The sequence below is a fragment of the Penicillium pulvis genome, assembly GCF_028828015.1.
Source record: "Penicillium pulvis strain IBT 33274 chromosome Unknown contig_23_segment0_segment0, whole genome shotgun sequence".
NCBI lineage: Eukaryota > Fungi > Ascomycota > Eurotiomycetes > Eurotiales > Aspergillaceae > Penicillium > Penicillium pulvis.
In genome coordinates, this window is record NW_026643075.1 from 664845 (window position 1) to 690190 (window position 25346).

General features: G+C 49.4%; 11 protein-coding genes across 11 annotated transcripts; 5 read left to right on the top strand and 6 right to left on the bottom strand.

Annotated features, from left to right (window-relative positions):
* Window positions 1-974: 974 nt before the first annotated feature.
* Window positions 975-4417, bottom strand: N7503_004521 (MET18/MMS19 family protein; the record flags this gene model as incomplete). The annotated part of the gene is made up of 5 exons (XM_057064068.1): window positions 4287-4417; window positions 3942-4215; window positions 3653-3890; window positions 3415-3603; window positions 975-3365 (listed from the first exon to the last, which is right to left on the bottom strand). Exons 1-5 carry the CDS (start codon window positions 4366-4368, stop codon window positions 975-977), a joined length of 3174 nt encoding a protein of 1057 aa, XP_056921811.1. The 5' UTR covers window positions 4369-4417.
* A 122-nt stretch (window positions 4418-4539) lies between these two features.
* Window positions 4540-5336, top strand: N7503_004522 (uncharacterized protein; the record flags this gene model as incomplete). Its single annotated transcript, XM_057064069.1, has 2 exons — window positions 4540-5151; window positions 5209-5336. Coding segments are annotated over 2 exons (705 nt in total), but the record flags the coding sequence as incomplete, so codon positions are not given.
* An 84-nt stretch (window positions 5337-5420) lies between these two features.
* Window positions 5421-6579, bottom strand: N7503_004523 (ER membrane complex subunit EMC3). Its single transcript, XM_057064070.1, has 5 exons — window positions 6487-6579; window positions 6397-6430; window positions 5971-6337; window positions 5755-5916; window positions 5421-5700 (listed from the first exon to the last, which is right to left on the bottom strand). The coding sequence occupies exons 1-5, from the start codon at window positions 6534-6536 to the stop codon at window positions 5510-5512; spliced, it is 804 nt and encodes a 267-aa protein (XP_056921813.1). The 5' UTR covers window positions 6537-6579; the 3' UTR covers window positions 5421-5509.
* Window positions 6580-6847: 268 nt separating this feature from the next.
* Window positions 6848-7606, top strand: N7503_004524 (signal peptidase complex subunit 2; the record flags this gene model as incomplete). Its single annotated transcript, XM_057064071.1, has 3 exons — window positions 6848-6884; window positions 6998-7296; window positions 7364-7606. The coding sequence occupies 3 exons, from the start codon at window positions 6848-6850 to the stop codon at window positions 7604-7606; spliced, it is 579 nt and encodes a 192-aa protein (XP_056921814.1).
* A 356-nt stretch (window positions 7607-7962) lies between these two features.
* N7503_004525 (methylenetetrahydrofolate dehydrogenase (NAD(+))) lies at window positions 7963-9302 on the bottom strand (the record flags this gene model as incomplete). The annotated part of the gene is made up of 4 exons (XM_057064072.1): window positions 7963-8052; window positions 8123-8212; window positions 8274-8907; window positions 9106-9302. The coding sequence occupies 4 exons, from the start codon at window positions 9300-9302 to the stop codon at window positions 7963-7965; spliced, it is 1011 nt and encodes a 336-aa protein (XP_056921815.1).
* Window positions 9303-10104: 802 nt separating this feature from the next.
* N7503_004526 (F1F0 ATP synthase subunit alpha) lies at window positions 10105-12245 on the bottom strand (the record flags this gene model as incomplete). Its single annotated transcript, XM_057064073.1, has 5 exons — window positions 10105-11355; window positions 11441-11561; window positions 11630-11686; window positions 11826-11995; window positions 12174-12245. 5 exons carry the CDS (start codon window positions 12243-12245, stop codon window positions 10105-10107), a joined length of 1671 nt encoding a protein of 556 aa, XP_056921816.1.
* Window positions 12246-13080: 835 nt separating this feature from the next.
* N7503_004527 (2-hydroxy-palmitic acid dioxygenase MPO1) lies at window positions 13081-13854 on the bottom strand (the record flags this gene model as incomplete). Its single annotated transcript, XM_057064074.1, has 4 exons — window positions 13081-13545; window positions 13630-13689; window positions 13742-13765; window positions 13822-13854. The coding sequence occupies 4 exons, from the start codon at window positions 13852-13854 to the stop codon at window positions 13081-13083; spliced, it is 582 nt and encodes a 193-aa protein (XP_056921817.1).
* A 1160-nt stretch (window positions 13855-15014) lies between these two features.
* Window positions 15015-15721, top strand: N7503_004528 (DNA-directed RNA polymerase II subunit RPB7; the record flags this gene model as incomplete). The annotated part of the gene is made up of 4 exons (XM_057064075.1): window positions 15015-15263; window positions 15357-15437; window positions 15486-15655; window positions 15712-15721. 4 exons carry the CDS (start codon window positions 15015-15017, stop codon window positions 15719-15721), a joined length of 510 nt encoding a protein of 169 aa, XP_056921818.1.
* An 867-nt stretch (window positions 15722-16588) lies between these two features.
* N7503_004529 (uncharacterized protein) lies at window positions 16589-18353 on the top strand (the record flags this gene model as incomplete). The annotated part of the gene is made up of 2 exons (XM_057064076.1): window positions 16589-16900; window positions 16956-18353. 2 exons carry the CDS (start codon window positions 16589-16591, stop codon window positions 18351-18353), a joined length of 1710 nt encoding a protein of 569 aa, XP_056921819.1.
* Window positions 18354-19121: 768 nt separating this feature from the next.
* On the bottom strand, window positions 19122-19415 carry N7503_004530 (uncharacterized protein; the record flags this gene model as incomplete). The annotated part of the gene is made up of 1 exon (XM_057064077.1): window positions 19122-19415. The coding sequence occupies one exon, from the start codon at window positions 19413-19415 to the stop codon at window positions 19122-19124; it is 294 nt and encodes a 97-aa protein (XP_056921820.1).
* Window positions 19416-22199: 2784 nt separating this feature from the next.
* N7503_004531 (uncharacterized protein) lies at window positions 22200-24975 on the top strand (the record flags this gene model as incomplete). Its single annotated transcript, XM_057064078.1, has 4 exons — window positions 22200-22318; window positions 22398-22803; window positions 22857-24605; window positions 24673-24975. 4 exons carry the CDS (start codon window positions 22200-22202, stop codon window positions 24973-24975), a joined length of 2577 nt encoding a protein of 858 aa, XP_056921821.1.
* Between the last annotated feature and the right edge of the window lie 371 nt (window positions 24976-25346).

Below are 25346 nucleotides of genomic sequence, written 5' to 3' on the forward strand. Positions count from 1 at the left end.
ATACCTTGCCGGTCACACCTGCATTGTTGATTACGATGTCCAACATGCTAAGTAGATCGAGAGCAATGGCCACGATTGGTTTTGCGTCCCTTGCGAGGTCGCTGTCACTGCCAATTCTCCGAAAGACGTGATACCTCGCGATTCTACACATTGTGTCGACATGTTGTGCGGCCGATACGTAAATAAGACGCATCCCTAAACCCGTGGTAAATTGCAAATACTCTTGTGCTCAAATGAATACGGGGATCGTGTATCTGGGAGGAAGTGGTATAAGCGATTTACCGAGAAAATGATAATCCCATGGAAACGTGTGTGTTTGGTTACTAAAAGCCACCTCCACCTTTCCCCGCTTTTCCCCCGGATACCTAGTACGCTTAAGAACCTAAATCTATGCAAACAAAAAGAGACCCCTTTTTGGAAGTGCGTTGAACGAACACCACAGAATTAGTTGAACACCCTCACCAATCGCATTTGAAATAGCGCAGTAATTGTCATTCTGAACAGTGCTATCTCGAGTATTAAAGGACATCGCATCATCTTCGCTTGATTCACGTCAATATACGAGATAACGCTTCACTAAAATCATAATATAGGTATCACTCGGTATCACTCTTTGACCACCTTCACATTCCAGCGTGGTCTATAGATAAAGTGAGCATGCAGGTACTTGAGTGTGTACTCAAAAGTTTTCACTCTCTATATCTTGAATACTGCGCTACCTTAGATGCGGTGGGTGAAAATGTTCAACTAATTTTGCGGTGTTCAATAAAAAACTCCTCTTCTTTTCAATAAAGGCCCACAATGTCAACCATTATTTCTGGTATGTTCCCTATAATCTTTACAATAACTCAGCGGTATGCTAAAGGGAGAATGAAAAAGGACGGAGCAGGAGCTTTTCTATTCTAGTATAATGCACCCAAAGACTATGTACTAAGGTAAGTACCTGTGACTATATCATCACATCGATCATACCCTCAATCATCTTCCTCGGGTAAATCATCCACACCCCGGAACCAAGCACTGCTCGCATCAACAGCAGCCTTCCGCACATCACGCTTTGGGTCATCCAAAACGGCCCGCAAAGAACGCAGGACCTGTGCTTTTTCTGGAAGAAGCGGGGAGATCGCAGGTGGAATCTTGGCATTGCCGGACTCGCCAGAAGTCTGTCTTGTGGCAAGTAGGTAGAGACACTTGAGTGAATCAACCCGGAGACGGGGAGGGTTCACGACACCAGAGCCTGGTCTGGCTACAGTTGTCTTGAGGAGTCTCTGGACAAGACTGTGGACATGGCCGCACTTGTCAATAGTGGTGACACCGTTATCGCGGATAATAACCGCGAGGGTGTCGAGAGTTGCAGCGCGAACAGCAACAGAGTCGGATGTTTGAAGGTCGAGGGATTGGAGGAGGAGTGGAAGTAAGGTGGGAAGTTCGGGCATGACGAGGGCTGTGGAAATTGTGGAGAGGATGCCCGCGAGGGCGGTTAAGTGGGCTGGTTTGATGTGGTCTGATGATGTAGTGGGAGTGGAGTCGTCATTGCCAGCGACGTTGACATCGCGGATGCGGGATGAAATCAACGGAATGACAGTAGTGAAGACGCGTTGCTTGGATAGCAGGCGGATGGTGGCACCGTTGGCTGCGGAAAGGACATCATCTTCTCCAAGGAGAATGGAAAATCCGCGAGCAGTGGAGTGGCTGGTTTGTTGGTCTGGAGAGGAAAGGAGACCCATCAAAGAGGTCAGGATATGTGTAGTGGATGGAGAAAGGCGAAGAACGAGAGCCTTTGATAACCAGAAGATGGTACGAATCGTGGCAGGAGTAAAAGCCTGGCCTTCAGGTGAGACAAGAGAATCGAAGAGATTCTCGGCAATCTTCAAATCCTGCTTTGACAGGAACTTGTTAACAAGCAGTGCCAGATGATGCAGGAATGCGTTATGCGTGGCTGGTTCTGCGTTGTCAGATACAGATCGCTTGACCAGGTCTGAAAGTAGGCCTGACATATCAGGGGATGTATTGGGAATGAGATTGACGCATTCCTTTGACAAGCCCGCGAGAAGATATGTCGAAATGATGATTGTACGTTCTTGATCAGCACTGGCACCTTCAGAGAAAGGAACCGGTACAAAGCCTCCTGTCGAGAAGAGACTGTAGACGTTCTGTGCGGCTTGCTCTTGCTTTTGAACCGACACGGCACGTACGAGAAGGTTGCAAAGTCGACCTAGAGTATCAAGGATTGTGGGATCATTGAGGAGACGGTTCTTTCCCTTTCCTGAGGCTGACTCTGCAACGCTCTGGCAGAGACCAACAACAATCTTATCAAAGTACAAATCCACATTTGGATCGGCGTCCATCTGCCTCTGCTGCATGACATAAAGCAGAGTCACAAGGATAGCTCGAGGATAGGCTGCAGACCCAGGCTGTTCCTTTTGAAGTAAAATCGATAGCTTGCTGAAGAGACGCCGGAACAGCGTTTCGAAAATGTCTCTCTCAACGCTGATCTGGGCCAGAGTATCCAAGGTTGACAAGTAAGTTGAGTTCGTGCCATCATCTTCATCTGGAAGTGTGGCCACAAATGCAGGGAAAGTAATATCCATAATCAGTCGAGGCTTGTGCTTGGAAATCTCCGCCAATGCTGCAATGGCTTCCTTCTTTAGGTCATCCCGACCAACGGACTCCTCTGTGAGGAGGATTTCATCCAAATATTGAACAAACAACCCGATTTCATTTTCCTGGAAGAAATCACGCAAAGTCGAAAGCCGCAGGAAACCCTTCAGTGCAGTGACACGGAAAGAAACCTCATCTTTGGCAGAGCCCATCAGAGCCTGTCCCAGGACATCTGAAAATTGATCCTTGAACTCTACCAAGGGGTTCGCTTGGGCAACTTCGCCTCCACGAGTTGTCCATTGTCCAAAGACCTGGGTTGCAGATTGGAACAAGACAGCTAGCGTCTCAAGGAGAGCCCGTTGCTTAACAATTCCATCCGCCTCTTGGTAGATAGTAAAGATGGGAGCAACAACAGACTGCACAATGATTGTAAATGCTACAGCAGAAGACGAAGATAGCGAGCTAAGGATCTGTTGAGCAGGCTTTGCCTGCTTCTGTTGAGGTTCTTGCAATTGCTCATTGCACTCCTGGGTGATAGGGCGGAGGTACTGTGCAAGGGGCAGATCTGACGAAATTTCAGTGACTCCCTCGGAAAGTCGCTTTGCGATTCCTGAAAGAGCCTCCAGAGATGACTCTGATAAAAACTCCTCTTGAGCATTCAGAATTTCGAATTTGAGGACCTCCCAGATGGTGATTGAGTAACGGGATACGGTGTCAGGGTCATATGAATGAATACACGCAATTAATGCGTTCAGAGCATCCTTCTAGATGGATATTAGCATTAGCATATTAGGAATTCACCAAGTAACATACCTTAACATTCGGAGACGTAGAGTCGAGCTTGTCCAGCAATGAAGGTATAGCATGCGGAGCAAAGTGTCTCGATGCAGAGATACAATCCTGCAATCTGCCTTTCAAATCTTGTGCGGTGATTCCATATGGATCGTTTGGTGGAGGTCGGAAGGTGATAGGGAAATAATTGTACACCGAGTCGAAAAGAAGCTAGTGAAATCAGCTGCTGTGTTACTATGGCTGGCTGCGGCATTCTAACCTCGGCATGGTTCGTAACATCCCACTCCATCATAACAACCTTCAGAATAGAGAAAACCATCATAAGATTACGTGGATCCTTCTCTCCGGTCATGAGATCCACAATTCCCATAAGGGATTCATCACCCATCTCACGCAAAGCCTCGCGGTGCCTCGACATCAATTCGTTCAACAACTGATAGACTTGAAACCGCTGTGTCTGGGAACGAGACTGTAGGTCTTGGAAATTACCGAACAAGCTATAAAGCCATTAGTATTTCACCGGCTATAAGACAAAGTATGAGACTCACGCCTGTGCAGTCTCGATAGCCAATTCCTTGTTGAACCGCTCCAATCCCTGCAATCTGTCCAAGCCCGCAACTGCACCGCCATCCTCAATTCGGTCACCAAAGAATGTTGTCAAAACCTGAATCTGTTGTCTCGATAGGAAGCGGGGTGGCAGAGCCTTGATCACCGCAGTGAGGAAGGAAATCGCCTTTCCACGTAGAATTGGATCTTCGTCATTGATATACTCGCCAAGTTGCCGGACAATGTCGATCAAAGTGGTCTTCTTGCTTTCCAGATCTGCATTTGCAACTCGATTAGAGTCACATCACTAATACGAGTGCGGGGTGGCATGATTGGACAATATTTACCTTGGGCCACGGAGGCAGCGATGCTCTTTGCTTCATCTTTGTCGTTGTCAACGGCCAGCATGAAGGTCTGTAGAGCCGACATGATGTGAAAAGGGAGCGGCCACACCACAAATTAGTGAGATATAAGGTCAATAGCAGGGGCGCGCCTTCCCCTCCGGTGACGGCCATTGCCATTTTCTGTCTTATCGATAACGGTCACGTGGTATACATTACTTATCTGCATCACGTGCTCTCTTGCGTCATGGGCTGAAGCTGTACTACAATGTACATCCCACTTCCCAGCTCAACCAAGATGAGACTCTTCACTCAAATCACATCCTTATTTCTGCTGTGGATTTCTTTAGGGTCTTTAGCTGCAGTTCTAGGACTTTCCATCCCGAACACTCTCCGAGAAGCCCGCCTAGGTCTATCACAAAATCAACATCCTATCATGGATAAATTCATCCCAGGCTTCAGTAAGCCGCAGCCTGTTGGCTCCGAAACAGGTCCAGAAGCAGATTCACCTATGATCGCTGATGTCCTACCCAAAACCAAGGGAATCAATATTTTCGCTCAGCTGACCCGCGATTTTGACCCCATCGCCTCTCGTTTGAATGATTCCTCGAAGAATGTCACCGTGTTGGCACCACGGAATAGTGCTGTTCAGGCATTGCCCCGTAAACCGTGGGAAGACCCAGAGGATTATGCGAAGTATGGGGACGTCAATGCTTATGAAGGGCAAGATGGGCAGGATCGCGCGAAGCGAAACTTGGAACGATTTGTCGAAGCCCATCTCGTTCCTGTTAGCCCTTGGAAAGAAGGAGAGGAGGTGGAATCGCTGAGAGGAGAGAAGCTCAAGTGGACAAGAGAGGGAGATAAAATATTTGTGAGTTTGAGGTGTACTTTCTCTGTTGTGAACCTTTTGATGACTGACTGATACTAGATACAACCTGGCAATATCGAGGTAGACAGTATTGCGGAGAAAGTGCCCAACGGAGAGGTCTGGGTGTTGAACAGCGTGATCAATTATCGTTGATTCTCAACGTCGTTACGACATAATGAATTGCTTAGGACGTTTAATGATAATGGAAAGTCCCATGGATAAGCCTGGGTTATAACAAGATATGCAGCTTTCGTAAATGCCCTTTGTAGACAGTAAGGTTTGTGAACATGATCTATTCAGAGCCAACTGCCCTTTTGTATATACCGTACATGGACACCTATCTCCCGCCAATTAATCCAATCTAATTCACCTCGGGAGCATAGTTGAGCAAGACTCGCTCCTCTATTCCATTCAAAATGGAGAAGTACTCCATAACCTCCAGGTTTTCGGCCTCGCTCAAAAACAGCTTATCGGGGTCCTGGCCAGGCTGCATCGGGTTCATCATGGCAGCAGGGTTAGCCATGCCCATTTGTTGAGCCATCTGGTTGGCAGCTGTAAAAAACATCAGTCACTGTCCCATTTTCTGGCAAAGCCATCATCACTTACCATTATCACTGCCCAAGATGAATCCAAAGACTGACTGAAGACCCATCAGGTTGAGGAAGTACCATGACAAACTAGAAACCCATTGCACATCGAGGTCGCGAGTCATAACACCAGACTGGAGCATCGACTTGAAGCGAATAGTCAAAGGGAAAGGCAATTTCACTGTTAGAGACTGTTAATAATGAACAATTATTGATCTCCTCGCTGGACACCTACAGATCACAAATCCAGAAAAGAACGCATTGATCCAGCTCATGATCAGCGTCTGGGGAATCATCATCATCATGTTTCCCTTCAGCATGCCCATCATCTGCTCCATGCCAGCTGGGTCTGTCATAGGGTTGGCAGGAGGCTGTCCCCGGTTGTTAGGGTCCTTGAGAAACGAGCCGTTGCGGAACCCAGTGATCAGGTAGTTCTTGCGCATCTCGAAGGATTCACGGTCCAGAACAGCGCAAGCATAGTTGCGCAGGTTAACACCACGGAGAAGAGCATGGCGCTCGCGCGATGCAGCGAGGGTGGCGGGGGACTTCGGGGGGGTGTTCATTAGGACCGTTGCGTAGTGGCGCAGGATTCCGGTGAGGATCTATTCGTGCGATGAATTAGAATCGAGTATGTATAGCGGATGAATGGTGTTGCCCATACCATGACCACTGAAATCGGGAATAAAATCCAATAGCTATTGAAACAACCGTTAGTTTAGGTATCTCCGCGTCCATCGAAATGGCTTCTCACAAAAGCGCCGGATCCCGAAGGATGGTCTGCTCAGCTCCTTGGAAGGCCATGATGAACAGATTCAAAGGCCAGAGCAATTTAACTTGAGAGTGCTGCACGAATGACTCCCAGCGAGGATTCCCGTGGCGGTTGATTTGCTGGTGTGGGGGAGGTGAAGGGGATGTTGGACTGAAGTGGTCGAGGTTCGCGGCAGCGGCTATCATTGGCCCGCGCGAGCTCCAGCTCTCTCCAACCCGCAACTGTGTCCTTGCGATAAACACCGGCCATCAACACCACGAAACACCTTGTCTGCAACTTTTTTCTGGCTATAAGTCTAAGAGATACGACTGTACCATTCTATCAATTCCTCTGAACTGCAGCCATGGCGACTACCAAGGTGCCTATTTATTCCACCAACGGTTCGTCTCTCCAGATCTACCTACCCCAACTTACGTGCCACAGGACCCTTGTTTGCTCGGGGCAAGATATATTCGCAATTCCTTGGGATGAACTAACATAAATCTGCTTTCAGACCTCAAATCCACTAGCGATGACGCCCTAGTTCCCTACTTGACCAACCTCCCCGCGCCCTACACCTTCACCCCAGACCACACCAAGACCAACGTCCGCTTCGCGCTGGGCTACAGCGCCGTCGCAATCTCGGCATTTACCTTTTACGCAGACCGCAAGCTAGGCTGGGAGGCCGCCACATCGACATGGGTCATTGTCGCCGTATGCTCGTACTTCATTCTTAACACCGCCCTGACATATTGGGTTTGGGCCGTGGAGGCTGGAGAGGTATTTCGCGGAAAGCGAAAGACTGGAGAGACCGTAAGTTAAAACAACTGAGCAGTAATATCCTACATGTATGCTTGAAACTAACAGAGTCAATTTACAGATATCTATCTCCTCGTCTGTTATTAAGAACTCCGTTCCCTACAAACTCCACATCCAATACAAGTCCCCTGCTGGCAAGGTCCTACAGGACAAGCGCATCGTAGCTCCTTTTACAACATGGTTCTCGACTGACGGCGTTTTTCATCCGGAGCCGTTCCGACGCTGGTTGGCGAGTGAGGTTGATGTACTAAGACTTGCGGCGAAGGAGAGTGAGAAGAAGAACGCTGGTGATTCGGGACGATAGAGCTTGCTCCAGTTGATGTTCAAAGAAAACATCAAGAGCACTGTTTCATGTTCGTTTTAAAATGATGGCTTTGATCTCGGGAACTTGTGGCAGGGTGCATTGAGCATATCTTTAGTGAGCATATCACCAATATATTGGAATCTACGATCATCTGGTACTGCGGGCTTCCTGCATTGGCCGATAATTATCAATTCTCGAGACAGTGTACAAGAAGACATAACGAACCTTAGAAACGATCCGGAAAGTAAAGTAAGAACATACATATATTCATTCGGCTAAAACAAATCTATATCAAGAATTTTCCACATAGGGCCGGTAATCATCCATCATTTTTGAGAAAAAATCAAATGCTGTTCCTATACAACAACCTCAGCCTCAAGAGTGCCAGGGCGCTCTGTGGCAGCAGCAGGCTTAACATCATCTACCCGGCGGTTCTGGATGAGTCTCTGTGATAGAAGTTAATTGACATTCTCTACAAGGTTTCTTCAATCTAAGTAGATTAGGAATTGAACTCACCAACAAGTTGCGCAGCAGGACGACAATGGTCACCTTGCCAATGGAGGGAACGTAGAGGGAGGCCTTCTCCTTAACCTCAGGGCCGAAGTTCTATACAACATAATCTTAGTAAATTTCAAAATCAACTCCCAAAATTGAAAGAATAACTCACCTTCTCACTGGAGAAGTTGACACAGACAGCACCGTCACGGAGCAAGCTGGTGTCGAACTTGAACTTCTCACCCGGCACACCAGAAATAACAACGTCACACAGGGGGACAACATCCTTCATTGTCGCACCCTCGAGGTCAACGATCTCATGTCGGTGCTTCTGCAATCCCTCACCACGAGTGAACTTCTGCACACCAGTGATATCAACACTGTACACACAAGCTCCGTCGTTGGCCAACAACGCAGCAAGAGGACGTCCCACGACCTCGGATCGGTTCACAACGCAAATAGTGTGACCGAAAAGTCTGTTTCCGTAGGGCAGGATGGTGTTGTAGATGTTCAGGTACTCAAGAATCTTAATGTTGGCCAACGGCGTGCAGGGCAGGATGCACTTCTGGCGCTTGGTTTCCGGGTCCAAGAAGCGGATGTTCTGGTACATGTTGAAAATGTAGCGGTGGCTGAGACCCTCGACATCTTTGGAGACATCAACTATTTGCTGCAGGTATTGGTCCTGGCGGTTGTTGAAAATGGGGTAGTAGACAATGATGCCGTCAACGTCGGAGTCGGTGTTGGCACCAATAATTTGTTCCTCGATATCGTCGCGGCTAACTTCGCGAAGAGTGTACTTGAATCCACTATGTTGAATTAGTTTATTGTATCATGCCAATTAATTTTATAGCCATGTTAGGTGTCTGGCTTTTCTGTTTGGAGAGTATGGTGCTTTCTTCTCTGCGCGACGAGGGGCAAGTATGAATCATACCCGCTAACCCCACCAACAAACTGAAGCCACTGAAAACGCCACAGAAAGCACGCCGTCGGGGAATTGAACTCACTTCTCTTCACAAGTCTTCTGCGTCCATTGCGCATACATCAGTGCCGCGGGGTCATTGTTCGCCAAGAATCCGACCAGGTGCGGCGGCTTCTCAAGAGTCTTGACGCCTTCCTGGACCTCGCTGATCAAGCGATTGGCCACGTGCTTGGAAAGCATAACCTTGCATGAGGCAGGCGCAGTGTCTGTAGGAGCCGACATGACGATAATTGATACTCTGGGCAACAGGTATTGGGATATATAGAACGCGCGGGGGACTTGACTCGAGGGAAAAAGATTGTTCGCTTATCGATAAGAGATCGGGTGCCGTTTTCGGTCTCACTTGCCGAGACCGCTTGTACCGGGACTTGAATTTCAGGCTAACAGGCTTGCCAGATGATTATGAAGATTGTTACGGCCAATAGGTGGGCTATAATGGTGGATCCTGGGTTGCTGGAGAGACGGCACTTTCATGAGAATAAAATATAAGTGGGCATAACTTCTTATACTTGGCAAAACAGATGTCACTGATCTGCTACCCGGGTGAAGGACCACTGAATGCAGAGCGGGTTTACAGCTTACGAGAAATTTTACGCAATAAATAGAACAAAAGAAAAATGAATTGCGGATCCAACATGGAGAGACACATGGAGACCAGACGGAAGTTAATTTGGTGTCCTCCCATCACGCGCCCCCCGATGCGCGGAAAAAATCTAAACGTACAGGATATAATCACATTTTGGAAGGTCAAAGATCAGGCTGCCCCGGTCAGCCCAAAGTATCTCACAGCGAAACGTGATTCCTACCCCGGACCAGTAGAACCAGTAGAGACAGAAGAAAACAGCCTTACATCGCTACATCCAGGGCTTGAAACCGAAATTCGCCGTGGGACGTCAAGGACCGAGAGGAACAGAACGAAATTATGGCCTCAAAATTGTACAAGCTATCTTGTCTATACACATAGAAAGAGTCAGGAAAACAGAACGATCACCATGGACCCCTCAAAGTTGTTTTCTTAGCTCACCTATGCGTTGAAAGACTTGTTGAAGGCACCGATGACCTCCTTGAGCTTGGCCTCAAGCTCCTTGGAGACCTGGCCCTCCTGGTCGATGGTCTGCTGGATCTCGGGGTGGTTGCTCTTGAGGTGAGCAAGGATGTCGGACTCCCATTGGAGAATCTTGCCGACGGGGATCTGGTCAAGGAAACCGTTGACACCGGCGAAGATAAGGGGAACCATGTCGGAAACGGCCATGGGGGAGTACTGCTTCTGCTTGAGCAGCTCAGTGAGACGCTCACCACGGGCAAGGGTCTGCTTGGTGGAGGCATCAAGATCGGAACCGAACTGGGCGAAGGCAGCGACCTCACGGTACTGAGCAAGGAAAAGCTTCAGGGAACCGGCGACCTGCTTCATGGCCTTGACCTGGGCAGCGGAACCGACACGGGAGACGGACAGACCGACGTTAATGGCGGGACGGATACCCTTGTAGAACAGCTCAGCCTCCAAGAAGATCTGGCCGTCAGTAATGGAAATGACGTTGGTGGGAATGTAAGCAGAAACGTCACCACCCTGGGTCTCAATGATGGGCAGGGCAGTCAAGGAACCAGCACCGTGGGTCTTGTTCATCTTGGCGGCACGCTCGAGCAGACGAGAGTGGAGGTAGAAAACGTCACCGGGGTAGGCCTCACGTCCAGGGGGACGACGCAGAAGCAGGGACATCTGACGGTAGGCAACGGCCTGCTTGGACAAATCGTCGTAGATGATGACGGCGTGGCGGCCGTTGTCACGGAACCACTCACCCATGGCACAACCAGTGAAGGGAGCGATGTACTGCAGGGGGGCGGCCTCGGAGGCGGTAGCAGCAACAACAACGGAGTACTTCATGGCGTCGTTCTCCTCAAGGGTCTTGACGAGCTGAGCGACGGTGGAACGCTTCTGACCAACGGCAACGTAGATACAGTAAAGCTTCTCAGACTCCTTGCCGGCGTCGTTCCAACGCTTCTGGTTGAGCATGGTGTCGAGAGCGACGGCAGTCTTACCGGTCTGACGGTCACCAATGATCAACTCACGCTGACCACGGCCAATGGGCACCATGGAGTCGACACACTTCATACCAGTCTGCACGGGCTCGTTGACGGACTGACGGGGAAGAATACCGGGGGCCTTGAGCTGAGCACGGCGCTTCTCAGTGGCGTTGATGGGACCCTTGCCGTCAATGGGGTTACCAAGAGCGTCGACGACACGGCCGAGCAGCTCGGGACCGGCGGGAACGTCAACCTAGGATTTGTGTTAGGAAGTGGTGGAGATAAAAAGGAGGCTGAAGATCCAATATCAAAATTAGACCCAGGAGAGGACAACTCACAATCTCACCGGTACGCTTGACAGTCTCACCCTCCTTGACGAGACGGTCGGAACCGAAAAGCACGACACCGACCTGGCCGGCCTCCAAGTTCATGCACATACCCTTGACGCCGGAAGCGAACCTGAAAGAATTGTTAGTTTTTGAAAGTTGATAATGCCAAGACTTTTCGGGTAACAGGGGGTCACGTACTCAACAAGCTCCTCAGCCTGGACGTTGGTCATACCGTGGACACGGGCGATACCATCACTATTTGATACATGGTTAGTTTCTGTTTCGATTCGAATTGTTTTGGTGGTAGGCGTGGGCGCGTCTGGCGAAGTTGTATCCGGTGACCGAATTTTTCTCCCTCACGACCCTTTACCCGCCCTGGGCGGAATTGACGTACCCGACGGACAGAACACGACCGGTCTCGGCGAGACCAGCCTCCTCCTGAACACCACGGATGCGCTGCTCCAGAATGGAAGAAACCTCGGTAGGGGTGGCCTTAGCCTCAGAGGCGTAAGAGCGGACCTGCTTGGAGGCACCGGCAATGGGGCCGGGGACAGCCGCGCGAACCTATAACATGGCGAAAACTTTGTTAACGACGAGCTCGGGGGTGCTAGAGTGATCGAAGTATCCTCAATGGATGGGCGCAGGGTAGGATAGGGATCCGAGGACCAATCGAGCTCGAATTCGAGATGGAAAAGGCCGGACAAGGCGATGGACGAGGATGGCCAGGACGGGATGGACTCACCGAGGCGATGCGGCCAGTGGCCTGGACGGCCGCAACCGAGCGGCTGGACTGCCGCAGAGCGTTCCTGAACATTATGAAAGGGGTTCAGAGGGTGTGAGGATAAATTCTCTGAGAGGGAGGATGTAATTGGGGAGAGGAGTTCGGAGAGGAGAGAAGAGGTTGTGGACGGGTGGGAAGGGAGAGCTTTGTCGGGAGGATTGGATTCTCAGGTCTCGCGCTAAACCGTTTTAAGGGGCTAAGTCCCTCCGAAGTGGCCCTAGTGTACCTCCACGCTGTTCTTTCCGCCGAAATCATGGCTTGGTTACGAACTATAGCTTCCCATTTTTTTACTTTTAATTCCGAAAGATTTTATATTTCCTTCCCTTTCATACGACTCTAAATTTTCCCACCAAAAATCGACCAGAATGGCACTGTGCGAGGTGCTCCGAGAACGGGCCAGCCGCTACCCGTTTTTTTCTCTTCGGGTCGCCGGAATCCTTGGTCAGGTGTGTGGCTTAGGTAATGTGTTTCGTCACGGCAACCGGATAGTAAATAGTATGGGGTGAACTTCCTGGAGTAAGTAAACAGTGTGTACAGCTTTATATCCAGTATAAATGTGCACTGTATATATGCACTGTCGCCAAGGGTTGAGACTATTACCATAGTCACAAAAGACATGTCTATATGGGGAGTTACCACCTCTTCCACTCGGGCATAGCTAACATTATATCCCCTTCCGAAATGACATCAACCTTCCACAATTTCCATTTACATGCAAGCACAAGATATCCAGATATCATTAGATTTGCATAATCCGTAGTGTGAGATGGCACTCCTTATGGGCATGGTTTCCCATTGAACCTTGGCCCCGAAACCAATCAAACCTCACACCCGACTGCTTCCCAAGCAAAGCAAACGATCCATGACCTTACTTCGCTTCCTTGCCCTTCTTCTGCTCTTTCTCCTTGCGGAACTTTTCGATCTCAACTTCCACATTCTTATCCATCCGCTGCTTCAGCTCCCGCCGATACCCGAAAAAGAACAGAATCTCCATCCACACAAAGAGTGGTGCTAGCAGCAGCGCCTGGACCAAATTATCCAGCAACGCCGGAGCCCGTCCCTCGAACTTACCGTGTCCCACGAATTGTGCTAGCCATGACACGATATGAATACCCACCGCATAGTAGTTCACGATCATTCCGTAGCTTCCGAGGAGGTAGTTTCCGCATGCTGCGGAGCCGATCACTAGCGGTGCGATCAGGCCGCCTGCGACCGGTTCGAGAAGAACATAGAATATCGAGTAAATAAAGGCAGCAATGGTGCCAAGGTTCGGGGGAAGGTATTCGACACTCAGGAAGTCCGGAACGTTGAAAAGCGGTGGGCTGTTGCAACCCTGTTCAGGTCGTGGATATTGTGTTAGTTCGTAGTCATACCGAGGTCGCGTTGAAGGAGCCTTGCAGAGAGCGGAAACACGTACCAGAGCAATACCGGTGAACAGCAGGATCGGAACACAGGTGATGTGAATTGCCACGTTCACCTAGATAGTTATAAGCCTACGCGCTCGGTTGTCCAAGAATAAGATACCATACTGGGTTGCTGTGGTAAGCTCCATACTGAGAAAGTCGGTCAGTATCATGGTAAATAATAATTCTGAACGGAGTGGACTCACGAAGAGCAACTGCTTTTCCAAGTTCAGCGCCATTCTGGGGTGGTCGCCAGGTTGCTCGAGGGCGGGGTGCTGGGAACGAAATGTTGGGGAAGCTCTATCATCAGCTAAACGTGAACTCTGAGTGGTGCCATGTGCTTGGGCCGAGGTGCCCCAGAGGATAGAGTTGTTTCTGTACGGTATTGTCAAAGTTTAAATGCAGCTTTGTGTGGTAATTTTCTGTATTTCTTGTAATCGCTGTTACATATTATATACAACATCAATCTTCAAAAATTTAACATGAACTACAATACAGGATAGCGACAAAACCCACAGGGGCTAGAGCTAATAGAATTCTTTTGGTTATAGTGGCATAATATTGCCAACTTATATGGAGCTCAAGTGTTGGCTTCCAGATCAATACCTACTGCACACCTGGACATGCGCCTTGGATCTAGGTAGGTATATAGGTCTAAAAGAAGAAAGAATTGCTAACATTAGCTATTTGTATAAGCGCATAGGTTTTTGTCGCTTTTTGGCGTTCTGGGTTTGCTATCCTATGGCAAGGCATCTACTGTACAATATATTGTGGATGGTTTCCTGGGCTGCTTGTTGCTTGTTGTCAGGATATATTTCTTCAACCGTCAAATGTTGAAACCCGGTTCTTCAGGAACGTGGCACCCACCACAAACATAATTTTCTCTTAACGACTCTGTGAATAAGATAGTGGTAAAATCAGCCATGCACTCAGAAACAGCAGAATCCAATTGATAATCATGCGTGGCTTCGCATGTTCTGACCAAGTGAATGAACTAAATCCAGATATCACGTGACCCAACTCCAAGTTAGATCTGGACTTGCCCGCCATGAACCCCGAGACAATCGTCAGCAGCTCCAGCGTGCCCGCAGTATTGCGATCTGCCTTCATATCTCCGGCAGACTCAGCACCTGCTCATTTCTACCCGCCCACGCCTTTAGGCGCATATTTTCCTCTGCTCTTACACCATTGTCAGGTCATGGTAGCAGGCTCGTCGACGTTTAACCTCGATTGAAAGCATCGCATTGTGTTGCGCAAAGTCACAGCACCTTTCCAAGCACCCCTCCTCATAACCTACTCGCGAGCCGTGTCACAGAACCTTCCTCAGATCCGCAATCGCGAAGCGTCGAACCCCCTCACTACCTTGACGACAAATTGAGCGAAGCGCGCTTCCGCAAATATGTTCTTCCTCAAAGAAGAGGCCAAGGTGATCACCTTGCACCCTTCTTACTTCGGACCCAATATGCGCGAGTACCTTATTACCCGACTCAATGAGGAGGAGGAAGGTCGGTGTACGGGAGACCACTTCGTGATCTGTGTGATGGATATGGTTGATATTGGCGAGGGCCGAGTCATACCCTCCAGCGGCCACGCTGAATACACAATCAAATATCGCGCAATCATCTGGAAACCATTCCGAGGAGAGACTGTATGTGCACAAGGTTGAGACCCGAACCAGCCTAGACTTGAGTCTAGCTCTGGCTTTACGATTTCAATCTTTTGCTGACATCAACACAATCAGGTCGACGCTATCGTCACCTCCGTGAAGCCCACGGGCATTTTCACATTGGCCGGTCCTTTATCTGTCTTCATTGCCCGCAAAGTATGGACTTATCCATATCTTGAAGACCATGACTAACCTGCATCATAGAACATTCCCTCCGACATCAAGTGGGAGCCTAACACCGTACCCCCCCAATACACTGACCACGCAGACCAGGTGATCGAGAAAGGTACAAGTTTGCGACTCAAGATTCTCGGTGTGAAGCCAGATGTGGCTGCAATCAATGCGATTGGCACAATTAAGGAGGATTATCTTGGGTAAGTGGGCTCTTTTTCTTCCAATGATTCACATGCTTACATGACTCCTTTCACAGGCCCCTGTAATGAGATACGAGCCGCACACATACCCACTACCTGTCATCCATTTTCACATGACTATACTATTTGAGATGGCGTTCATCCCTATCACAGAACCAAAAAGCGAGATCTGGCGAATAGGCGCTTCAATGTTTCGAACACATGCATTGCAACTATGCTATTTGTGCATGCAGGTTAAATTTAACCTAGCGAGGGCTTTAGTAGAAAACAATCCAAAAAGATCACTTGAGCGTGGCACCTGCAGGTACCAGCTGAAGTAAGATTCTCTCCACTGTTTTCAACTGAACCGAACAAAAGCTGTTACCCACCGAGGAACTAAACTTTGGAATACTATGCCAGTCTCCAAACGCCTAGATATAAAGAAGAATTTGCCCCAATTTAACACTGGAATTTCATGTGAACTCTATATCTGGCATGAGTTGCCGGAGAGACGCGGGCCCTAAAACCGTGGCTCCGACTGGGGCTCTCCCGCGACCAAGTGAAACACTGGCGTGTTTTTTCTTGGTTCCCCGTGCGCGTGCTTTTATTTACTGGATGATTCCGATCGCCTAGGTACCGTATACCAGTCAATAGTATGGTACTCCCTATCATTTCCCAGGTATCTGGTACCCCGGACATCTAGTTGCTCGGACGCGTACATCGTAGATGCTGAACAAACAATGGCTCTCTAACCGGGTGGAGCAGTCCCTTGCAGTGTAATTCTTTCTTCAGTCAATCCTTTAGTCTCGGCCTTTGAGGACATAGTCGTAATCTCCCAGGTGCCCCCTCGGCTGGTCTCAATTTCCCCCTGATACCCTCCCCCGTCCTTCCTTTACCTCTCTTTCCTCGTTTCCCTTGCGTCGTGAAAACCACTTGGGTTGCTACTGGTTGACCATGAGTTACTTCCACACTGAGTATAGCAAGTTCCTGGCGAACCCTAGGTCCGCCCAGGTCGCCGCGAATATCTCGTTGATCTACGTCACTTCAACCACCAAATTCGAGGGCAGTGATTCGGTACTGACCCATCTGTCGCGCCAATCCTCCATTGTCAAGAAAAAGGCAGAGAATATCATCAATGCGATTGAATCTTCTGATTCGTTGGTGTTGGACATCGAGACAACACTGGAATTCCTCCAGAATGGCGGGGCTTATCTCCCCTCTTTGAGTGAGGACCACTTGGCCGACCGCGTCGTGACCATTCCCACGGTAAATTCCCCGAGATCCCCATGACCTGCAGCAGTGCTAATGCAGCTTCCTGCAGCTCCACATCGTCCGCTGGAACGCCCAACATGAAATTCAACAGGTCCGCATCTATTGGGACCAGGGTTCGCTCTTGAAAGAGGTGGAAATGATTGGCGCGCGCAGTCGAAACTGGCCCATCCGCACCGGCCTTGAGCATATCCGTTTGCTGCGATCGGCTGCGAATGCGCAATCCGCGCCGCCTTTGGCTCCATCCCAGGAGGAATTTAAGGAACCCCCCGCGCGACCTGGCTCCCCCGGCAAGCGACACATCAGGGACCCCTACGGCGCCGGCTCCCTTGCCAACCTCCTCTCGCCCGGTAAGGATACGAACGAGAATGAACGCCCTCCACGACCATCTTCCCCCGGCAAGCGACACCACAGAGATCCTTATGGAGCTGGCTCCTTGTCCGAGCTTCTATCGCCTAGCAAGGCCCCCGCTGCTACCGTCCTCCCTTATGCGCCGTCATCTGCGAAACCCCCTGCGCGCAACCTGTCCGACATCTTTATTGACGAGGATGCTCCCCCCACACCCTCCAAGGCTGAAAGAGTGATTGCGCCCAAGGCTGGTGCTCGCAAACCCCGAGACGAAGATAACCTGGACCAGGACCGTGCCCCATACAAGAGCAACCCTAAGAGGTTTAACCATTTCGAGATTGGTGCTGACAACGCTGACCTGGAGGTTTCCGAGAGAGCGCCCAAGGGCAGTGTTGGCAACATTCAGGAGACCCGGGATGAAATCAATTTGGATCAAACCCGTGCCCCCTACAAGAGCAATCCTAAGAGATTCAACCACTTCGAGATTGGTGCGGACGACACCGATCCGGAGAAGACCGACGAGTCCAAGCGTGGAAAGCCGCGTAACCAATCCCAGTGGGATTTCGGAGACGTTGCCACTCCTAAGAAGGCTGCTCCTGTCCATGTCGGGCTCAGCGAGCAGGACCGTAACTTCGGTTGCAGTGACGAGGCAGGTGCACCAACACCCCCGGTCCGCCAACACGTGAACAAGCCTCGTCGCGACGCGGATGTGCACTTCCAGATGAACGAGGACACCGAAGAAGATGATGGCCGCATTATCAGCTCTTACCAGAGTCGCGGCCAGGGTCTGTACGAAAACCGCCTATTCGACGAAGGCGAACAGGAATCTAAGGGCTCGGCGCCCTTGTCGCAATTGAGCAATAACTCCAACCGACAGAAGAGCTCTGATGTTCATTGGGCGATGGGTGATATTTCCCCTGCTGTCTCCAAGAAAGACGACAAGAACGTCCCTGTACCCGAGGACCGTCTCAAGTCGGTGAAAATGATGGAGTCTTCATGGGACAACTATGATCAATCTCCTGAGCCGATTCGCACCGCGACGTCACTGCGCAATCCCAACCGTCACAACCAGCCGTCCTGGACCTTTGGTGCTGACGAGTAAACGATGAATCACGCGCAGAGGATGATCATGGGTTGTTTTGCTCAAGAGCCCTTGGTCTCTCCAGACCGCACGAGACTAACGTCCATGTTCTTTTAATTCAGCTGTATGATCACACGGCCGATTATCTTAATCACGAGCTATGTGTACTGATACCCATTTAAAAAAAGCAAAAACAATCGAGGTCGTGGATAACAAGCTAGCTACGGCCCGTCACTCTTGGGTTGGGAGTAGCACTGCAGCTTGTGGTTCATTGGTATTGAGGGCCGTGTCCTGTCCTGGCCTTCATATCCACCTTGCCTTTACTTTTATTTTTTCTTCTTTTTCACCCTTTATTTCTCCAAGGTTCCGCCGGGCGTGTCCTTTTATCTTTGTTTTATTTTCTGTGTACCTTGCTTTTGCTTTTCATTTTTCTGTACAAGATTACCACTATGCGCGGAAGGTTTGCTGATCGTGCAATTGATAAATTGACAACGATTATGTGATATTGGTAGCTAGGAAATGGTAAAACTAGGTCAGGCTTCAAATGTGTGGAGTATGACCTGGTGAGTCATTTTTCCTGTCTTAATCAAATGGCTTAAAAGATTTCATATAGTATACGTACATCGTACTTGCTCCAAACACCCCGTGCCAAACCTTGGAATTGATGCGTGTACTGCCCCAAGGCTTATTACTTCCAAGGGTTGTAAGGTTGTCTATGCTCGCAAGCCTGAGCTGCCGTCTGTGTCCATACAGTCCAGGGACAAAAATTTGCCCCGGCCGAGGAGGGATTTAATATGTCTGTACTCGTCTCGTCACTCCATGGCTGGAGTCCTCGCGGCGCCAGTTCATATCATGTCGATCGAACTGGTCAGTCTTGCTGGAATCAGGAACCTCGGATTGGCTCTTGGTGTCATGATCCGGTTCCTTCTGCTTCTGTTGCCGCCAGCCCATATCTAAACTCTTCTCATAGTCTCTGGTGGGTAGCGACTCATCGGCCATATGGCTATCTTCTATTCTGTCCAATGCTTCCAGTGACCCGACAGACAGTGAGCTGAATGAATCTGCATCGTGTATTGTTGACATGGCATTATTAGCTTCCTTTGCTGCATTGTTTGAGTGACTGTCTCCTTGCTTCTGACGTTGAAGTTAGATACCGTGAATATACCGAAATGTTAATAGCGTAGAGGCTCTTACTAGTAAAGCTTGTATGCGCTTAGATATGCGTTCAGGAACAATGTTCTCCACTTCTTTCAGCAAGTCCTCACATGCTCGCAGTCTTTGCGTCAAACCGCGGATTTGTCTAAAGAAAAAGGTATTCAGCCTCTGCGCTGATTGTTGGTAAGGGCCAACCCAAGGACTGATCTACCACGCAACAAATGAACAGTGCAAGAATGCTTACTGTCTCGTTCTCTCACGAAACGCCAGTGGATATACACAAGTGGCATTTAGGTCGTGGCATTGCCTGCAAACTGGGTTATCCCCACTGCATTTTGTCTTTCGCAAGCGACATGATTCGCATGCCCGAGAGACCCGTCCAGGGTTCCTAGGCACAACGCCAGTCCGCTGTCGAGGGATCGCGACTTTACCGTTCTCAACAGGTATCGGTTGATCTCTTGCGATGCTTTCGAGTATTTCGGAACCAGATGACCCTCTTTTAATCGGTATGTAAGGGCCCTGGGAAGGCATAGAGGTGATTCTGCGAGAGCTATACTCTGGAAGACCTTCCGACGATTGTGGGAATCGTGGAACCATTACCCAGGTGGAAATAATTGGACAATAATCTTATCACAGCTTTAGATATAGGAACTGTGAAGATGATTCATAATGCGGAAATTGCTGATTTCGGAAACGCCAAGAGAAAGCAGGGAAGCGGAGGAATATATTGCTTCGTCACATGTACAACTTGATATCAAAGGGATATAAAGTAATCATCAGGTTTCGGTGATTTAATGTAGGAGCAATTTGAGTTCAGGATCAACTACCAGGTTCGGCAAAGGAAAATTGACTTCATAGGTGGTTGGTCATCCGCGATAATCAGGTTTCGTGCATGTACGATACCTGCACCATGGGCTGTGTAATGACGCGAACCTGATTGAAGAATTTTATTGATTGTTCCATGCCCTCCATTAAACTAAACATTTGCTGAGATGAATTAGATCACAATTTTTTTTTTTTGGTGAAATACGGTGGTTAGTTGAAGAACAGGACCAACGGCTCCGCGTTAGGGATACGGGATCGTTGCTCGGCATCGCAAGTCTGCAGATACCTGCCAAGTTTGACGGAATGCTAGCGAAGTCTGGACTACCAGGGATAGAATCTTGAATACCTTCAGGTCGAGCATAAAATCCAAGCTCAATGAATGTAATCAATGTTTCATGACCTCGTCTCGAGGCTATGATATGCGATACTTCTGCTGCACCGCTTCGTATAAGGTCCGGAAAAACTATGGACCACCGCCCAGGATCTCTAGCTGCGCTTTGTCTTCTTAGCTGGGATAGCTCAAACGAATGCGACCGGACCAGCAAAATTTTGACTTTGATAGTCTCATTTGATGTGCCTGGAATTATGGAGACAGATCTTCAGGCAGCGAAAGGTGTCCACGACCCTGATAAATGGGGTCATTGTGTGGAGAGCTAGCACGTTCTACTGTAGTTATGCATGTAGAAATTTGACTAAGCAAGTGATTGGATGCGTATAATTCTAGGAGAGAAAAGCTTTAAGTGGTGCGAATCTCCAGAGCTATACCTCCGTAGTGTATTGCTGGTACCAATTGACTTAACTTGTTGCACGCACTAGAAGCCATTCCAGATATATTCTCCTGTAGGCCCCTAATGCCAGTAGAATTGCCGGAGATATGTAGGCTGGTACGTGCTGCAGTCATATCTCAAATATCAAGCCAACAGGCAACGTTCAAAGTAATAAATCAACGGCAGGTCTAGACAGGGTTCCGTTGAGATGACTCATAAGGAGTAGTCAAGCTGGACCAATCATAACCCGGGAGATATGAACAGGAACCTTAATGGTCGTGAAAGGAGGGGGTGCCTACGACGATCCTACAAAAAAAGTCCCACAAAGTCGTATTAAATCAATTTAAGTAGGAAAAAAAGGCTCACTAGCGCCTATAAAGTAGCAAAGGCCAAGCCTTGTAAGGAAATTGCATTCATCCCATTAGAGGCCCGATCGCATCCCGCTGAGATCATCATGGCGATAAGACCCAAAACCGGAGATAACTCTGCGACCGATTAATCATCCATCTCCCATTCACGCATCTTCAACGTTTGCCTAAACTCTCTGCTCTCTGCCATTTCACAGATTCTCAAGGGGAATAGCTGTCTTGCGCCAACCCAGTCAACCTGCTGTCAGCCTATTTCGTAGCCTTATTGGCCCCTAACACCTCAGGCCTACCCGAGTCAAGACTCGTTACCACACCCCTCTTATTAAGACACAGAGCTTCGGGCACCGCCAATCCATACAACTGACGGGAGTTACAAGATCGGGACGAGCAAATCCATCCTACTGGTGCTTTGCGCATCTATTTTACCAGCATTTGCCGCCTTTGTGCGCCTTCCCAGCCAGCCAACGGTATCAGCCCACCAGTGGCGCGACACTGCGCAGTCGCAACAGTCAGGGGGCAGAAACGGGTGCTTTAAATTACCCCGCCAAGCTTAATCATCGATCCGAGAAGGATCGCGCATAGCTTCGACGGTCATTCGAGATAGCCCCATCAGAACATCTTGGGCGCTGCAGATCCGACTCCTTCAAAAAGGCCATCTCAGCTGTATCCGAGGGCGCATCAAATACCCAAGCAAGAAACCGTTGGAGCACTATATACCCCACAATCCGAACCAAAACTCTCATAACCGCAACATGTCACCTACGCCGCCCTCTACAACGCCGTCGAGCGGGAGCGCTCACTCGCCTGATTTCAGAGTCATCCGCAAACGCAATCGAGTCCCACTTTCATGCGCTCCTTGCCGCCATAGGAAGTAAGTAGCCAGAACATTGGCATTCAATGGCCTTGTCATCGAGATCCAATACTGTGCTAATCGAGGCTTTTACTGCTAGGTTAAAATGCAATCGCTCAAACCCGTGCGAGAATTGCGTCAAACGGGGAGATGCGCACTCGTGCTCATACGCACAAGTGAGCACCCGGAAGAAGAATATTCAACAACAGACAACGCCGACTTCGCCTGATGATATGCAAAATCGTATTGACCGGCTGGAGGGCTTGGTTTTGTCGCTGATGACAAACGGTGCGCAGTCGGCGGGCCCCGCGGCTGCTATGGCGACGATCTCTGGAGATAGTAGTGCGGGGTCTACGGGACTCTCTCATGAGCTGGATCTTGATGATGATCATGGTGCGGAAGAGAGTGATACGGAGCAGGTAACGAAGTCATTTGGTGTGATGAAAATGGACAATAACAAGTCCTACTATATCAGCGACGCACACTGGGCCTCTGTATTAAATGATGTAAGTCTTGTTTGGTCCCCAGAGAAGATTCCTGTCTGATAACTCTGGGATAGATCACCGAGGTGCGAAATTTCTATACGACACATAAAAAACAGTTTGAGGAGCAAGCAGAAAAGGTCAAGGCTTCTCGTCCAGAGACGGATGTCCCTGGGTCAACACTGTTATTCGGGGTCATGAAACCTCTCAGTCGACCTGAAATTCTGTCTTCTTTGCCTTCCAAATACATGACCGATCTTCTTGTTGCTCGTTACTTCAACACGTATGATCCTGCTACCCATATCCTTCATGGCCCCACATTCCAAGCACAATACAACAGGCACTGGGAGGACCCTTCTCGAACTGAAATTGTGTGGATTGCTATGCTGTTTGCCATGATGAGATTGGCCATGCTCTCATATCACCGAGAAGGTGACGAGCCTCCTGAGTTCAGAGGCAAGGCCATTGATATGGCCAGCTCCTTCCGAAACTCAGTTGCAGAGTGTCTGACTTTGGCGGATTACACAAAACCACACCCGTACCTGATTGAGTCTCTAATTTTTCATGTACATGGAGACTTTTCACAGACCCGGGAAGCAGATGTATCAGTGTGGGTTCTAACAGGTGTGGTTGCCCGTCTGGCGATGCGGATGGGATACCACCGAGACTCGAAAGTTTTCCCAAACATCACACCTTTCCAGGGTGAGATGCGACGGCGGGTGTGGTCGTTTGTCCGGTCAGCAGATGTGCTTTTTTCATTCCAAGTTGGCATGCCGAGTATGCTGCGGGCAGCTGACAGTGATACGGACCTGCCGCAGAATTTGTATGATGATGACTTTGATGAAGACTCCAAAGAACTGCCCCAAGCTCGACAGCTGAGCGAGCCAACACCCATTTCGTACCTGATAACCAAGGCGCGTCTGGTGTTTGCGTTTGGCCGTGTCAATGAGCATGCTTCGTCGATTGCCAATGCTTCATATGACAAAACTATGGAGCTTGATGCGGATCTCCGGCACGCTAGGGACCTGATCCCTGACCACTTACGTCTCCGCCCGCTGGAAGACTGTCAGTTAGATCCGGTGCAATTGATAATGTCCCGCTATTCAGTGAACATGGTCTACCACAAGGCACAAATTGTGCTGCATAGACCATACCTCGTCCGTGCACGGGAAAACCCCCGCTTCACCTACTCTCGACGAACATGTATCGATTCAGCCATGGAGATGCTCGGAGCACAGTCAATCCTTCACACAGAATCGCAGAGTGGACGTTTCCGCGACCGCCCACTCATAGTCACATCCCTCAGCTCAGCAGACTTCCTTCTGGCCGCGTCAATTGTCAGTCTTGATTTGTACCATGGGTACACACTGCAAGCGTCGGGCCGACCTTCTGGTGACACGTATACTTGGGGCCATGAACGCCGCGAGGAGATGACCGCAGCAATCCAACGCTCGAAAGAGATTTGGGATGAAATGCGTGACAAGAGCATGGAGGCCTTTAAAGCCAGTAGTATACTCGGCGTGATGCTTGGCAAGCTGCATAGCAGCGTCCCGGGGCTTGAGAATAGCACCGCAAACAACATTTTTGAGCCACAGGATGAGAAGCAGAACGCTGCTATGACGCTGGGTCTGTTGAGTAGTGGAATGAGCCCCATGAACTCGGGCCTCTCTCCGTTCTCGGATCCAGCCATGAGAATGACTGATTCACCAATGCCTGCCGGCGTGGGTCTGGGCGCGGGCGCCTCGGCTGAAATGCTTGGTGGGCCTCTTTCACCTTTCAGTAGCATGTTCGGCCAGATGCCGGACATGCAGGCTAATCTTGACTGGGTAAGCTCCGCTGACCATGCTGGTGTGCGATGCGGTCCTCTAATTACATTCGCTAACATCCCTGCAGGAGGCTTGGGATACCTATATTCAAAACCCTAACCAATTTGGCGCTTCGAATCAGTTCTGGCCCATGATGGATCCCTCAGGACAAACTGTACAACCTGCCGGATTGACCCAGCCTCAGATACCAAATCCACTCGGGACATCACGAGCACCGAATGGTATGCCGACTACGCAGAACGATATTGGCGCTGGCCGAGTACCAAATATGTTCTCGCCACCAAACAGCGAGAGAAACGACTCCTCTGCGACTGGGTTCACACCCATGTCTCAGCCAGCTAGTTCTGGCCGGAGCCAAGGATCCATTTAGTTGATATAAGCGGTCCTCTTTTTCTTTGGATTGAAATTGAGTTTCATTTTGATCTCCCCTCTTACGGATTTCCTTGTTTGTATCCGGAGATTCTTTGGTGTATTAGAATGGGCTAGAATAGGCTGGATCTCTGATTTCGTCGTTTTTGATACCGTGGGAACGTTAAACTGGATGAGAGAACTGGTTGAAAAGTATTGGGTAGTATATTTGGTACTATGCTACTATGCGCGAAGTACAGGTAATATTTCGTTGGGCTTAGGAGCGTTGCGAGGTGCATGTTGATTTCCCTGTATGATAATTGGGACCTTGCTATATTGGACTCCACTCTTCTGATCTGCCTCTATATCCATCGGTTCCCTATTCCATAATTT